We start from the raw sequence: 17302 nt of genomic DNA, 5'->3' as shown, positions 1-17302 counted from the left end.
GCACCTCTTACCGGCAAAGTTAGGTGGTTTCCCTGTAATGAAAGCATCAGCACAAGATGTCACAGAGATGATAAACGATGGTGCAAAGTTTCATCATGGTGACATCTATGTCCCTATATACTGACTTATTATTCTGAAGTAGTCCATTGTAATAGGATTTACTGGCGTACTTGTATTTCCCGATACGCAGCTATACACAGCACTCTTAATGTGAACATATCACTCGGGGAATCACGATGAGGCATTTATGATGGATTGAGGTTGTTTTTAAGTTTAGTACAAGACATTCCCATCATAGTTTCTTTCAGGTTTGTTTTAGGTCTATATGTTTAGAACCGTACAGTAGCTTCTTACATGATCGATGAGCTCTCGGACCATTCCATTCCACTCCCCTTTGTCATTCTGTGCCCCGTATTTTCCATCTGCTACCAGCCTAACTTCATAGATGAAGCCCAGAATGTTGGAGAGTTCCTTGAGTAGATCCAAGCAGTAGCCCTCAAACCTGTCATTTCCATACAAGGGTTTGTCAGACTTCCTGTACATAACATAAGGATCCTCCTACAAGGGAGAAAAACATGGCAAATATGTTGACTTTGTACAGAATGCCTGGGGAACCTTACACATTAGGCTAGGGCATCAAATGATTGGCAATGTGGTCCTTATTGTGGCACGCGACTAGGATTCGTTTTTTTTTTTTTTTTTTTTTTTTTAATATTACAGCTAACTTGCAAACCTAAAGTGCCCACCTACCTGTTAATTGACAAGGCCTGACATTTTGCATTTGCACAGAGGCTTCCAATTCAGGAGTAGTGACTGTTTATGCGTTGCTAGTAGTGATGAGCGAACTTCTGTTTTAAGTTCGGCGTCTAAAGTTCGGCTTCCGGTTAGCGGAGAATCCCGATATGGATTCCGAATACCGTTGTGGTCCGTGGTAGCGGAATCAATAATGGCCGATTATTGATTCCGCTACCACGGACCACAACGTATTTCGGAATCCATATCGGGATTCTCCGCTAACCCAAACCCGAACTTTAGACGCCGAACTTAAAACACAAGTTCGCTCATCACTAGTTGCTACCTAAAAGTGAAGTGGCGCATGTACAGTTGTTGCTTCAGTAGTGGAAGCAGCGCCTCTGTGCTTGCAATACAGCTCTGAGCAGTGGTACAGGCACGAGATTGTCAGGGCAAGGTGAGATGACTGGCCCTGTCAATCAACAGGTAAGTGGGTGTTTCTTCATCTGTGGGGACAGCCCCTCACAGGTGAAGAACTCTTGCTAATGAGACAAATCAGTTCACTCATCCTTATTTCATAGTATGCAAATTAGCTATTTGGTGCAACAAAGACGTCTACGTTGCTCCTGACAGGGTCAGGGAGTGGTAATATTCTATAGTTTTCCAACCAGCACCTGGATCTGAATACTTTAGTAACTGCATGTAGAAATGTATTATAGCTACTGAGTTATTCACTGAAATCTATCTGTATACTGCCGACTGCTGTTTGCTCTTTTTCTAATCTCTCTGTCCTGCTCACTAAAGGTGGACGCACATGCTCGGTTTCATCCTTCAACTGCCACCAGCTGCAGTAGACAAGACACACCCCCTGAGAACGGACATGCCCGCTAAGCTGCCAGCCTGAAATAAATCTAGCAGAACAATTGGAGCAATGAATGTGGAGATCTCTGGATCCGTGTGAGGTCCAGGGCTGGTTCTAGCTTTTTTTAGAAAAAGTTTCTCATGTACTAGATTATGTATGATTTTAATTTTTTTACATTAATCATGGGATAACCCCTTTAAAGAACACAAATAAAACTTCCATTTAGTTTTTGACAGCACGGTGGCTCAGTGGTTAGCCCCGGTGCCTTGCAGCGCTGGGGTCCTAGGTTCGAATCTGACCGAGGACAACATCTGCATGGAGTTTGTATGTTCTCCCTGTGTTTGCGTGGGTTTCCTCCCACACTCCAAATACATACTGATAGGGAACTTACATTGTGAGCCCCATTGGGGACAGCTTGATCCTAATGTCTGTAAAGCGCTGCGGAATATAGTAGCGCTGTATAGAAGTGCATAAAATAAATAAATAAACTACAAAAAAATTAGAACTATACATTGCTAAATTTCATGACATGGGCTCGGGCCAATGCCCCAGTTTGCTTGGTGGTGCTGCAATTACCGAATCCAGTAGATTACTTAGGACCGAATGCCTTCCTATGGGTCTCCTTTGTCTGTGTGACCTGTAGCTTACCAAGACCTCAAGACAATGCCTACAGTAATGATGGTACTAACTAGCTTACCCTTGGGCCCATACTATGCGGGTCCCTCAAAGAACAAGAATATTGTAGCTGATGGCTTTTAATAATTCTTCAAGGAGCTGTCAATCCTTATTTTATTAATTTGAGTCATTGTATGAAATCAATGATTTTCTGTGCAGTAGATATGGACGTAATTAGCCCTATTAGCTTTTAATTGGATTTCCCTCGATACGGGAGGAGATACTGCGCTCTTCTCCTCTGTCATCGATTAAGGACATTAACTGTATTCTAGGTCAGAGTGAGGACGCCCATCAAGAAGCCAGATGTGTAGTGAGGCTTTTCCTTTACCAGGGGTAAAATGTATCCAGCTTTTTACCTGTATCTAAATACCCAGCAAGGTAGGACACGTATCATTTTATCCATTTTTTTACTTACCAAGATGGTGGTGACTATAAGTGTCCGGTTGGCTAGTGAGTCTGTTATATTAGTGGATTTGTCTTTTGCACCGTCAGTCATATTAAGGCCAATGTTTGAGTTCCAAACCCCAACCTGCAATGTAGAAATTGTGAGATACTTTGTCTTAAAAGGTGCAAGACGTCCACACAAAGAAGTCACACAAAACAGAAAGATAGAGTGTAGAGAGATAAATATAAGAAACCATAGATGGACAGATAGATAGATAGATATTAGAGAGAGATATGTAGATAGATAGATATTAGATAGATCTACAAACAGGTCATATAGAAGAGAGATAGGTGGATAAATAGATAATAGGTAGATTTGTAGATAGACCGATAGATAATAGACAAGAGAGATAGATAGATAATGGATAGATAGATAATAGATAGATAGATAAATAAATAAATAATAGATAGATATATATATATATATATATATATATATATTAGATGGATACAGTATATAGGAGATAGATACATAGATATGAGATAGATAGATAATAGATGATAGATAGATAAATAAATAATAGATAGATTATATATATATATATATATATATATTAGATGGATACAGTATATAGGAGATAGATACATAGATATGAGATAGATAGATAATAGATGATAGATAGATAATAGATAGATGTTCGATAGATAATAAATAGATATTAGATAGATAGACAGATAAATAAATAGATTTTCTATTCTTTTCCACAAGCGGCATTTGGTTTGTACATATGACTTGTACATTATCAGTTCATGCTATAATCCCCGCCATTCACCCATTCAACAAAATGCCTGATCCGCCCAGAATAAGCTATTCGATGGGAATGTCCATTATCAGCATTTACAGTAAATCCACATGCCTGAGAGGTGCAGATACAACCTATGGAAGAAAAACAGACCCCCATGATGACCGCCATTTGCTGATTCAGGGGAGCCACAGTCACCAGAGAGTTGGAAGGAGAGGTTAGATAGTTCGGCTCTTTTTGTAGACTCTTCCATAGACTCCAATTAAGAGGTCCATTGAAAACTTTGGTGGATTGGAATTGGCAAACGGAAGTCACTGGACTCCTGTTCTCCCAATAGGCGAGGAGCCCAGATACTTCAGGCCTATCCTATGGATATACAAAGCTGTTTTCTGACAACATGTTAAAACCCTGCCCCATCTGCTAGAAACACCCTCTGACCTCTCAAACACACATTTTCAGATGCATTTGCATAAACCTCTCCTCCTCAGGCCTTTGAAAAGTTCAGTTCTTTGTTCCAGAACATGTGCCAGATTATCCGAATTTCTGGATTGTCGGATTACAGCAATGTCCATATATATATATATATATATATATATATATTATCTATAATATACATTAATCCTCCTCCTCCTTTTGCAATGTGATAAATAAATCATTTCTGGTGAAGCTGTCAACAATAAGAAGAGCCGAGAGGATGATCTGTCCTGTAAGAAAGTGAGTGTGAGGAATGAATAATAAGTGTATAATGTACCGCAGCCAGTCCGCATTTATAAATCCACCATATACCAAGAGGGAGGGGTCATTTTATTTTCCAGCACCGGCTATCTATTTATCTATCTCCTGTTTATTTATCTCTTGTATATATCAATCTGTTCTATCTGTCTGTCTGGCTATGTAATTTATCAATCTAATCTATGTCATATCCATCCATCCATTGTATCTATCTATCTTATCTATTCTATTTATCTATCTAGGAAAGAAAAGAAAAGAAAAAAGCAGCACACATTAATGGCGGGTGCAAATCCTTCCAAGGACATATGAAAAAAGACGGCAGCACTCCAAAATTGTGATGAAAATAAATGGATGGTTCATTATTTTAACCCATCTAGCAGCAACGTTTCAGCTCTCTCAATGGAGCCTTTGTCTAGCTAGACAAAGGCTCCATTGAGAGAGCTGAAACGTTGCTGCTAGATGGGTTAATAAACCATCCATTTATTTTCATCACAATTTTGGAGTGCTGCCGTCTTTTTTCATATCTATCTATCTATCTATCTATCTTACATCTATCAATCTCATCTAACTATTGATTCTACCTATCTATTTATGTATCTCTTGTATATATCAATCTGTTTTATCTGTCTATCTATCTATGTAATCTATCTGTCTAATCTATGTCATGTCCATCCATCCATTGTATCTATGTTATCTGTCTATCTATCTCATATCTATCAATCCATTTTTCCATGGCTTACAATGAATTGCTTTTTACCGGAGCTAAAACATTCAGGCCAAATGTTGCAGACGCTCTGGTTGGTGAGGGCTCGGATAGGCCGCTCACAGGGTAATCAGTGTTCACTGTTGCAAAAATAACAGCTTGAAGACTTGAGCCTTGGCGACTGCTCCCAGATGAAGAGGCAGAAGCTGCCAGCGAGGTCCTGAACAAGATCCCAATCTCATCTAATGTGTGTTATAGCAGCTGCAAGGCTTAGAGGAAATTCCAACATTTCTAAGATCATGTTTTATTTTCATTTGTTAATTATTATCTGAAAAAGTTATTAATATTTCCAATTATTCACACCAGTATGGGTTCCACTGGTGTGCTGTCATTTCCCAGTTACAAGTACAGAAGTAACACTTCTTACGTTGGACAAGGTGTCCGATCTTCAGGCAGCATGTTATTGAGCCAGAGATGATTGATATATAATTCTGTGGGGAAAGTGTCGGGAGAACTTACAATTTTGCCATTTAACTCTTTGTTCTTTCTATGCCTAAGAGTCCAGTAGGCGGTCCTAAAGGGATCGACAGCTATCTCCATATAAGTGTCATACAGATGGTGGGAACAGTTAATAGGTAAACCTGGTGATTGGTTCCCTTTCACACCGTAGCCATAAATTCTAAGAAAAGTCACAGGAGCCCCATGTGCCCCATCCCTAGCTAGACATGCAAAAAGCATATTTGGACACTACTGGGACAGTAGTTCTTGATAGTTTGTGAACCCTTCAGACTTTTCTATATATTCTATATGCATACATTTTACCTAAAACAACATCATGGTTTCCAACAAGTCCTAAAAGTAGATAAAGATAAACAAATCAATCAAATGAATAAAAAAATATTAGACTTGTTCATTTATTTATTGAGGAAAATGATCCAATATCACATGTATGCGAGTAACAAAAGTATGTGAACCTTTAGGATTAGCAAATAATTTGAAGGTGAAATTAGAGTCAGGTGTTTTCCATCAATAGAATGACAATCAGGTGTGAGTGCATCACCTGCTTTATTTAAAGAACAGATATCTATCAAAGACTGATCTTCACAGCACGCTTGTGGACATGTATTATGGCATGAACAAATGTGATTTCTTAAGACATCAGAAGAAGAGTTGTTGATGCTCATCAGGCTGGAAAAGGTTACAAAACCATCTTGAGAGAGTTTGGACGCCACCAATCAACAGATTGCGTAAAAATGGAAGAAATTAAAGACCAAAATTACCCTCTCCAGGAGAGGTCAACCAAGAAAGAGTACGCCATGGGCAAGGCATGTAATAATCCAGAAGTTCACAAAGGAATCCAAGGTAAACTCTAAGTAACTAAAGGCTTTTCTCACATTAGCTAATGTTAATGTTCATAATTCCAGCATCAGGAGACACTGAACATCAATGGTGTACATGGCAGGACTGCAAGGAGAAAGCCGCAGCTCTCCAAAAAAGGACACTGCTGCCCGTCTGCAGTTAAGAATAAGAACGGTTAAATAATAAAGTGAAAGTTTTGGAATGGCAAAGTCAAACTCCTGACCTTAATCCAATAGAAATGTTGTGGAAGAACGGAAGAGAGCAGTACATAGGAGGAAACCTACTAACATAACAGAGTTGAAGCAGGTTTTTTTTATGGAGCAATAGGCAAAAATTCCTCCAAGTCGACTAATCAGGACTAATCAACAATTACCGTAAATGTTTGGTTGTAGTTATAGCTGCATTAGGCCGGTTCACACAAGATACTGAAAGCAAAGGTTCACATACTTTTGCCACTCACAGACATGTGATATTAGATCATTCTCCTCAATAAATAAATGGTTACCGTATTTTTCGCCCCATAAGACGCACTCCCTCCCCAAAAAGTGGGGGGAAATGCCTCTGCGTCTAATGGGGCTAATGCTACAATGTATTAGCGGGGAGGGAGGAGCGGCTGGAGTCTAAGAACTTGCGGCGGGGCCCGGTGCAGTCACTGTACTCTTACACCGGGCCCCGCAGCTCAAAGCAGTATTTATATCTACAGTATTACTTAACCTCTTAATAACTTTAACTAAAGTTGCGCTCTCGCCTGTATCAGCACTTACTAACAAGCATCCGTAGCAGGCAGAGTGACTGGCAGCGTTACGTCACTCACTGACATCGCCTGCTCCTCCAACTTTATGAAGCAGGTGGAGCAGGCGTGTGACGTCAGTGAGTGACGTTACGCTGCCAGCCGCTCTGCCTGCTACGGATGCTTGTTAGTAAGTGCTGATACAGGGGAGAGCGCAACTTTAGTTAAAGTTATTAAGAGGTTAAGGATTACTGTTTAGAAATACTGCTGTGAGCGACGGGGCCCAGTGTATTCAGGGACGCTGTTATGGGAGGGGATCTGTGGATGACACATATATAGCAGTGTCATCCACAGATCTCCACCATAACAGTGTCATCCACAGATCCTCCACCCCATAATAGTGCCATTCACAGATCCCCCACCCCATAACAGTGCCATCCACAGATGCCCCTCCCCATAAAAGTGCCATCGACAGATCCCCCATAACAGTGCCACACACAGATCCCCCTCCCCATAACAGTGCCATCCACAGATCCCCCCCATAACAGTGCATTCCACAGCTCCCCCACATAACAGTGCCATCCACAGCTCCCCCACATAACAGTGCCATCCACAGATCCCCCATAACAGTGCCATCCACAGATCCCCCATAACAGTGCCATCCACAGATCCCCCCCATAACAGTGCATTCCACAGCTCCCCCACATAACAGTGCCATCCACAGGTCCCCCCCATAACAGTGCCATCCACGGATCCCCCCATAACAGTGCCATCCACAGATCACCTCCATAACAGTGCGTCATCCACAGATACCCCATAATAGTGTCATGCACAGACCACCATTAGTTCAAAACCCACCAAAAATATTTATTTTCTTATTTTCCTCCTCAAAAACTTAGGTGCGTCTTATGGGCGGGAGCGTCTTATAGAGGGAAAAATATGGTAGTTCTTATATTTCTGAGTCATTTGTTTTATTTAGTTATCTTTATCTACTTTTAGGACTTATGTGAAAATCTGATGTAGTTTTAGGTCAAATTCATGCAGAAATATAAACAATTATGAAGTGTTCACAAACTTTCAGCCATGGCCAAATGTTTTAAGACTGACACGAATTTTGGTTTTCACAAAGTTTGCTGCTTCAGTTATTTATAGTGGCAATTAGTATTGACTCTAGGGTGTTATGAAGAGTGATCAGAAGAAATGCAATTAAAGATTAACTTAATCACAAAAACCCCATTTCCACTGAATTGCATCACTGACACAGAATTACCTGCTACCATTGTTTCAGTAATTTTCTTTTTAACTCAGGAGAGAGTGTTACCAAAGGCAAAGCAGCTAATATCACTGCCATGCTGGTTGAATTAGAAGACTGGTTGCTTTAAAGGGGGGAGTGCTTGAAATAATTGTTTTCTTCTGTTAACCATGTTTACCGCCAAGGAAACACTTGCAGTCATTTCTTTTTATCGAAAGGGCTTCACGGGCAAGGACATCGCTGCTTGTAAGACTGCACCTAAATCAACCATTTATCAGATCATCAAGAACTTCAAGAAGAAAGTATCAATTGCTATGAAGAAGGCGTCACGATGCCTAAGCCCAAGAAAGTCCAACATGTGCCAGGACTGTGTCCTAAAGAGGATTCAGCTATGGGATCAGGTCACCACCAGTGCAAATCTTGCTTAGGAATGGCATCAAGCATGGGTAAGTGCATCTGCATGCACAGTGAATCAAATGCTTTTGAATGATGGCCTGGTGTCAAGAAGGGCAGAAAAGAAGCCACTTCTCTACAAGAAAAACATCAAGGAAAGACTGATATGTCCGACCTCAAAAGATGCAACAAGAGGCCAAGAAAGCAACAACCCAACAGTTTGTTCAACCGGGAGTGTAAAGATATAAGAAAAAGCGCTAACAATTGCCTGAAATAGGAAACAGCAAGATTCGAACAATCACAGTTTGAGGGAAGCCTACAACAACATACAAAGGCAAAACAAAACTATCCTCTGAAAGAAAATGCAAGGCAATGTGTCAACCAGGCTTCTCTAACTCCAAGATGCTCACCAGGACAACTCCTTCTGAGAGCTAAGGATGCACATGGACAAAACCAGTAACATCTGGCTCCAGTAGTTCATTACAAAAGACATCTCGAGGGAGGACCAAAGCCCAGAACAAAAATAAAAAGCTGGAGGACAAAATTAAAGATTTCCAAAACCTTCTGGACACACCGATCACACTGCAGGAGATAATAGAGAGGATCCCAGTGATAAAGAGTAAAAAAGCCAGTGGCCCAGATTGGATTCTCCCAGATATCCAGGCCGCAATAGTAAAGCTCGTCAATGTTGTGCTGAGTGCTGGCTACTTCCCCCAGAGCTGGAACTAGGGCCTCATTACCCCCATACACAAGAGCAGACACAGGTACTACCCAGCCAACTATCGAGGGACATATGTCAGCAGCAACCTGGGGAAACTCCTCAGCATTATCCTGAATAAGACGATCATCAGCTTCCTCACCCAGCACAACATCATCAGTAGAAGCCAAGCAAGCTTAATGGCGAATCACCACATCACGAACCACATCTACACCCTGAAGGGCCTTATCAGGAGCCATGTCCACAATGCAAAGCATGGAAAGATCTGTGCCTGCCTTGTGGACTTTAAGAAGGCCTTTGACTCAGTTTAGCACATGGGTCTATTTCTGAAACTTCTCAAAAGCGGAATAGGAGGAAAAACATATGATGTCATCAGAAGATCCTACACTGAGAACAGATGCAGAGTGAAGGTGAATGGGAAGAGAACGGCTGCAACCTCAGTCCAACCCTCTTTAACATCTATCTACATTAATGAATTGGCGGTGGCTCTGGAGTCCTCCTCAGCACCTGGTCTCACCCTCCATGACACCGAGGTGAAATTTCTGCTTTATGCAGTAACCTTCTGCTACCATCACCAACTCAGACAGGTCTCCAAGATAACCTGAAAATTCTGAAGAAATTCAGCACCACGTGGGCATTGCCCATTAATCCAAAGAAAACCAACATCATAATGTTGCAGAAAAGAAACCAAAAAGAAGCCAGGTGTCCTCCCTTCATGCTAAACAACTGTCACAACTAACAGCTACACCTACCTGGGAATTAGCCAATTAGGGAGTTTTAAGAAAGTCATAGAAACAATGAAAAACAAGGCGTGCAAAACCTTCTATGCCATCAGAAGGCATCTGTATGATCTCAAGGCACCATGACCGTCTGGCTTAAAATCCCTCATACCATCATCGCCCCAATCCTCCTGTATGGCAGCGAAGTCTGGGGCCCAGACACATACCCAGACTGGTTAAGATGGGACTCTGGGCTAACAGAAATATTCCACCTAGAATTCTGCAAACACCTTCTCCAGGTGCGCAGGAGCACTTCTAACATCGCCTGTCAAAAAGAGCTGGGCAGATTCCCACTTTACCTTGCTGTCCAGAAGAGGGCACTATCATTCAGAGCTCATCTGCATAGCAGGAGTCCCAGATTCTACATCACAAAGCCTTGCTAAACCAAGAAGTCTCAGAAAAAAAACGAAGCACCCAGCAACAAGTCACCCAAACCCAGCCTGACCAATCCACCAACAGCCTGACAAAGGGGAAAATCTGGAGGATAATGCATAAGAGCAAAGATGAGTATATCAGCGCCTGGAGGAACGACATAAGAACGCCCGCAGAGGGAGTACAAACTGGCCCCATATCTGGAGAAACCTCCCATTTCCAGAGACTGACAGATCCTGAGCCGTTACAGACTGAGCGCCCACAGTCTGCTCATCGAATCTCGGCGGGACCGACAGAGGTACATGCCCAGAAAGAGCAGACTGTGCCAGCAGTGTGACCAGGAGGCTGTGGAGGATGAGGCTCAATTTCTGCTGCAGTGCCCTGAATACTCAGCAGTGAGGGATGCTCACTTCAGGAGACTGTCTAATCTCTGCCGAGACTTCACCTCCATGGAGGAGGAAGATAAATTCTCAATACTGCTGGGGGAGGAGAACACAGAAGCCATAGCAGCACAATTTATTATTGCCTGCCATAGACTGAGAGGAGCCTGATATGTCACGGATAGGGTTGAACGAACACCTGGAAGTTCGGGTTCGGCCGTACCTCGCTGCAAAGTTCGGGTTCGAACTTAACCCCAAATCCCATTGAAGTCAATGGGGACCCAAACTTTGGGGCACTAAAATAGCTCTAAAAAAGTCATAGAAAGTGCTAGAGGGCTGCAAAAGAAAGAAAAATAGGGGTAAGAGCAGGACAATTGCCCTGCAAACAAATGTGGATAGGGAAATGACTTAAAATAACATAGAATTAAAAAAAAATGTAAAAAATAATGATCTTGAACTAGGAGGCGGAGGTCAAAGTGAAGTAGAAGGTTGAGGAGGCGGTGGACGTGGACGTGTAGGAGGAAGCGGTGGTGGAGGAGGTAGACAACACTATTTTTGTATTATTTTTTTTAAAATAAATTTGGGAAGACCCCAAAACATTGGGAAATATAAAAAAGAAAAAAAGAGAAAGTGTGCTGGAGTATAACAATGGCTGGTTAGTGCCGGTATACTTGTCTATTCTGCAAAAGGTACGGACAAGTCCTGTAGGATCAATACCTTTGCCGGTCTGCACGCTGCAAAAAAGCCGCAGCAGTTGGTTGTGTTTTGTCATCATCAGAGACGTGCTGTGGTGGTCCTCCCATGTCCACATCCTGAAACATAAGTGGTTGGTGTATCAGTGCACTCAATCTCTTCCACTGCTGGAGCAGGGCTAGGTAGATGGCCTTCGGAAACCCTGCCAGCAGAGTCATCAAAAAGCATAAGAGACTGCTGCATGAGTTTGGGCTCAGACTGCTTGGCTGATTTGCAAGGGGGTGAGGTGAAAGACTAATGCCCATGGGCTGCAGGTGCCAACTCTGATCTTTCAGCAAGGGACTGGGTGGGAGACAATGTGAAGGAACTGGAGGCACTGTCAGCCATCCAATCTACTACCGCCTCTACTTGTTCTGGCATCACCATTCGTACACCGGTATTCGGGTCTACAAAATAACGCTGAACGTCCTGTCGCCTACGTGCACCTGAGGAAGGTGTTTCATTTGGGTGTGTAGCTGGCACAGATTGACCACAACCTCTCCCTGCAACAGGATCTCCACCAACACCAGCAGCACCACAACCAGGGCCACGTCCCTTTATTTGATGCTCTCCTCATTCTTTGAGGTCACCCACTGAACTAACAGAAGGATTAACTATATTATTTTCCCTGTCACGTATGCAGTGCAGGTGTACTTCATGCAATAAATGGGTATATGACGTGCACCTAACAGACGGATTAACTATTATATTTGTGTGTCAGGGGTACAAATATGGTGCATTGCACACACACTAAAAAAATTGCTGTAGGTCACCCACAGAATTAACAGCCAGATTTATGATTAGCTTTCTGTGTCAGGGGTGCAAAGAGGGTGTATTGCACCCACAATTTTTTTTTACTAACACTGTTCCTCACTTCAGCTGCCTGCCTTCTGTCCCTGCACTACTCAGAGCTGATGGGCGGTGCTACACATGATCCAGCTTATATAGAGGCTGGGTCACATGATGCACTGGCCAATCACAGCCATGCCATTAGTACGCTTAAAAGCTTGTTGATTGGCTGCCCTGCAGCCTTTCGACAAGCTTTATTAAATACCAGAACACCGAACTCGAACCCGAACTTTTCCGGCAAAGTTCGGGTACCAAAATCGTTAAGTTCGGTACGGACCCAAACTTTACAGTTCGGGTTCGCTCAACACTAGTCATGGACTCTTATACCCCCCCCCCCATGGATGTGTCCCCATCCTCCAAACCTATGGTTTACCATCAGTCAGAATTTGGCCCAGAAGTTGAGATGCAGCATGCCAAGGTGAACTGCAGAAGTCTTTAAAAAGAAGGGTCAACACTGTAAATATTAACCTTTAACATAATCTTGCTGTATTTGTCAATAAAAATTAAAAGAAAAAAACTCCCGAAACGCTTATAACTACATCAGCATACCCTATAAACATCTGACCAAAAGATCCCAAAACACTGAAGCAGAAAACTTTGTTAAAACCATAATTTGTTTCAGTCTCAACATTTTTGGCCACGACTGTACACTAGAATTGTTTTTAATTCCATCTGCTGGATCAGAGCTTTTGATGATATGACGGGAGTGTTCCTGGACCAGGACTGACAGTGTACAAAGCGGTAATTGCCGCGTCTGCTTCAGTGCCGGCCTCTGGCATAATACTGCGGCTATACCGACATTATCAATGATCTGTAAATTACCCTGACATTGTAGCTGCTATTCTGGACGGCGTGTTGCCATTGTCTCCCCGTTTTTGTAATTATCGCCAGGTTTTATTAGACAGGAAATGAGATTTCTGCTCGTACCGGACGGAGAGTAACAGAACATATTTTACAGTAAGGACTTTCCTGACAGGTCACGTGACTGATGGACGCTGTAATTACTTCCATAGAAGCTTTTCAAGTTTATCTAGAATTTCTAGAGGAGATATTCAATCTGCATTTTGAATCATACAGTCTTATAGGACGCTGCCGAAATTACATACAGGACTTCAAATGCCACATACCAAAATGTTTTTTGAAAGTCACAAATTAATATGTATAATATATAATCCAGGGGCATAACCAATTAACGTGACAACTTCAGCAGTCACTAGTTTATCATTAGTCAAATATCAAACTTGGTTCCGCCATTACGATGCCCAGTTTTGCCACCCACAACAGAAGGGTCTGGTGTTTGGTTCCACTCCACACCCTTTGATAACCCCTGGGTCAATATCCTTCTGCCTTTCTTCCCAACAGTGCCATTTCTCTGTAAAGCTTCTTGCCACCCAGTAACAGTCCTTGGCCCCCTCTCTCCAAGGGTCCCATAGAAGCTGAATAGCTTACCACTTTGGTAGGTATGTCCTTGCTACTGGTGAAACTTGCTTCCATATTAGAGAATCATAATTAGAAGATGGGGAGGTCAAATTCTCCACATCAGACCTGTAATTATTCATAACTCCTACAGGTTGTGTGGGGTATTGCAGCTCAGTCCCATTCACTTTGAAGGATATAAGCAGTAATACCAGACACAACCCATGGACAGGTGTGGTGCTATTTCTGGAAGAAGACAGCTATGTTTTCCTAATCTTGGACAACTCCTTTAGGTCTGGGAGCAGGGAATGCAGTGCAAGATCCCATCTTATGACTGCTAATATAATCCTATTGGTTTTATAAATTCAAATGTGTACATGAAAAATCTGATGGCTCGTGGGTGCATGAAATATTAAGTAAAAGTACTAATAATTGCAACCTCCATAGGATAATTGCAGCAGTAACAAAGCATGAAAGGGATCTACCACAATTACGAGGTGGGAAAATCATGGGTGTAAAACTGTGAAACCTGCAATCCTCGGGATACGTACTCAAGGTTCTCCAAAAAATGATGCTTCAAAAGCATTAAATAGATGAATTTGTCATGAAACGAGTTGTCTCATGAAGACATCTACTCTATTAGGTTATATGGGCAACATAGAGGTGGCATTCCACTCAGTCCCCCCGTACTTGAAGCAAAGTGGCTCCGCTATGGTTGGAACCGGTTATATGGTCAATCACTCATTTGAATGGTCACATTGGGTCATGTTTTCAGTTCTTACTTCAGCCCATCTAATAGTAAAATGTTAATCTTAAGTTTTATAATGATACATGGAGGGAAGATATCATATCTAATAGTACATACTGGGATGAGGCAACATCTATTATAGAACCAGGGAGAGAAGAGATGATCGGTTCATTGCTGGTCTCCTAATGACTAACGTGGTGTGCTTTATGACGTCTGTCTTGAGCAAGGACCTTTCTGAATTCCATCACTTTCCCTCTGAATGATCTGCTCTGATCCTCACACCCTAAATAAAAATCAATGTGAAAGGCACGGAGGAGGAGGGAAGAGGTCTTAGAAAACGTATGACAAGGGTTAACCATTCTATCAGATTTGTGAACTTTCGCTACTTAGCACTCCGTAATGCTAAAAGGGATCAGAAGCAGTGTGGCCCACCCATCTGACCCTGGAGACGTAAGGATTGTGAACCCTCTTCCTTTATAGACATTCTCAAAAGTAGGCACGGATGTATAAAAGCATTCTGAGCTGTGTCACTGAGCTTTCACAAAAGTTTTCTTATATCACAGCGACTAGAGATGAGCGGTTATCAAAAATTAGATTAGGCTTAGCCGAAGTTCTCAAAGAAATTTGATTGGTTATGAATTACTTTGTCACAAATCGCATTCTATTGTATGTAGCGGTCGCAATAATGAGGAACAGAGATCGCGCTGTTCCCTGTCACTGAACGGGTCAGATGCCATGTTCAACGCTGATCGTGACATCTGACAGTCACATTGAGGGCTTTCAGGGCTTAATCAAGAGTCAAAAACAAAAAAAAGACATACTCACCTAATCCATTTGCTTGCGGAAAGGCCGTTGCTGCCATCTTGATTGAAGAAAACGCGCCAAATCTCATGCGCACTGACATGATTACGTCATCACGCTGGCCGGGGTGTGGTGACATTACTGATGGCGTCACCCTGCCCTTCCAGCATGATGACGTGGTGCCGTCACATGTCAGTGCTCATGAGATTTGGCACGTTTTCTTTAATCAAGATGGCCTCTCGGCGAGCAAATGGAAGAGTTAAATATGTATTTTCTTGTTTTTTGCCATCATTTTCTGGAAAAATTGTTTCGTTACCACGAATCGCAAGGAAATTCAACTTTGCGACTAATCAAATTTTTCCAGAAATTCTGATTGAAGTCCACTTTGGATACTTTGATTCGCTCATCACTAATAGCAAAGGTTTTGATGGGTGGTGGTCTGAGTGCTGAGAAGTGCGTGTTGTCTCTCCTTGCTGCAGAAGATGGGCTCAATATAAAGTCTATGCGATTGGTGGGGGCCTCAACGCTCATACCTCCGCAGATTAAAACCTTTTAATAAGTTGCTATGACAAAAGTTTTGTGAAAGTCCAATGACCTTTTAAAGGGTTATTCAAAACTGGAACATTTATGGCATATCGATAGGAGCAGGTCCCACCTCTCACCCTTATCTCAAGAACCAGGCTCTGGCGTGAACAGACAACAAACCGAACATACGCCTCCATTGACCACTTAGGGACTTTTAAAAACAGCTGAGCACTGACTCATCTATTTTTGGAAGTCCCAAAGTGGTAAATAGAAGGGTGTGCGTGGATTGTTCTCTGTTCTTGAGACGGGAGGAAGTTCCAGAGGTAGGATCTGCCCCTATCAGAAATTTATGGCATATACTATAGATATGCCATAAATGTTCCAGATGGTAATACTTTTAATAGAAGTCAGACAGCCTGCGATCTGCATATTATCACAAGACACTTTTAACAAAAATAGGTTCTCAGAAACGAACTGTTTAATATAAGACAATAGTTACTTATTAATTATAAATACATGGGTCATAACTAGGGTCATACCGTACCACTAGCGAAATAATGGTTCCTCCAGTGGCACCAGAGAAGTTCTGAGACCATACCAAAGGTCTAGTCTTGTAAAGGAAAACCCACGTGGTCTTGTAGAGGAAATGGATCCCCTAGAGCTTTGTCACTAAGTCTCCATACTATGGAGTACTTCCAGTAACTTTCCACACAGGACTGGTCTCTTTAAGAAGATTCAGCACTCCATCTAAGCCCCTTCCAATGCATCTTAACTCACAGGGCAGGGACCCACTTCCAATAGGTGGTGATGGCTAGATGGGTCTCTTTCTTGGGAGATACCTCTTTGTACATTTGTTTCATATGGAGCATTGCCAATAAGTCTCCATGCAGGGTGGGTCTCTTTAAGGAGATTCAACACCGTGCCTCTAGTAAACACTGTTCTACTGCACTCTGGCCTCCTGCCTGTCATTCCATACCTCACCATCTAGGGCACCCCTCTTTCCATAGGCCTGGAGACTCCGCTCAAGCTGTGCCCCAGGGAAAACAACTACTACTCCTATCCTGTGAATGAATGTATTAATAACTTATATAGCGCTACAATTGCGAACTAAATCGCCTCAAGGCGCTTTTGCAGCCCTTAACCGCCTGTGCTTTCAGAAGAGGTGGGTCTTGAGCTTCTTCCTGAAGGCTAGATGGTTTTCTTCTGAGCGGATCTCCGCAGGTAGAGTGTTCCATAGCCGGGGTCCTTGGACTGCGAACCTTCGTTCGCCTTTTGATTTGTAGCGGGTCTTGGGGATATGGAGGAGGTTCTGTGGACCCTCTTATCACTGTTCCAGCCCTGGGAGTAAGGGAAGAGG

General features: G+C 42.5%; 1 protein-coding gene across 1 annotated transcript in view; it reads right to left on the bottom strand.

Moving 5' to 3' along the window:
- GRIK1 (glutamate ionotropic receptor kainate type subunit 1) overlaps nt 1-17302 on the bottom strand; it is a 248600-nt gene that overhangs the window by 90485 nt on the left and 140813 nt on the right. Inside the window, exons 8-9 of the mRNA XM_044287731.1 lie at nt 2685-2798; nt 355-558 (exon numbers count right to left, since the gene is read on the bottom strand). Coding sequence (XP_044143666.1) covers nt 355-558; nt 2685-2798 — 318 coding nt within the window. The remainder of the gene's footprint in view (nt 1-354; nt 559-2684; nt 2799-17302) is intronic.

This window comes from Bufo gargarizans, chromosome 3, assembly GCF_014858855.1.
Source record: "Bufo gargarizans isolate SCDJY-AF-19 chromosome 3, ASM1485885v1, whole genome shotgun sequence".
Taxonomy (NCBI): Eukaryota; Metazoa; Chordata; class Amphibia; order Anura; family Bufonidae; genus Bufo; species Bufo gargarizans.
This window is presented reverse-complemented; position numbering and strand designations above follow the sequence as displayed.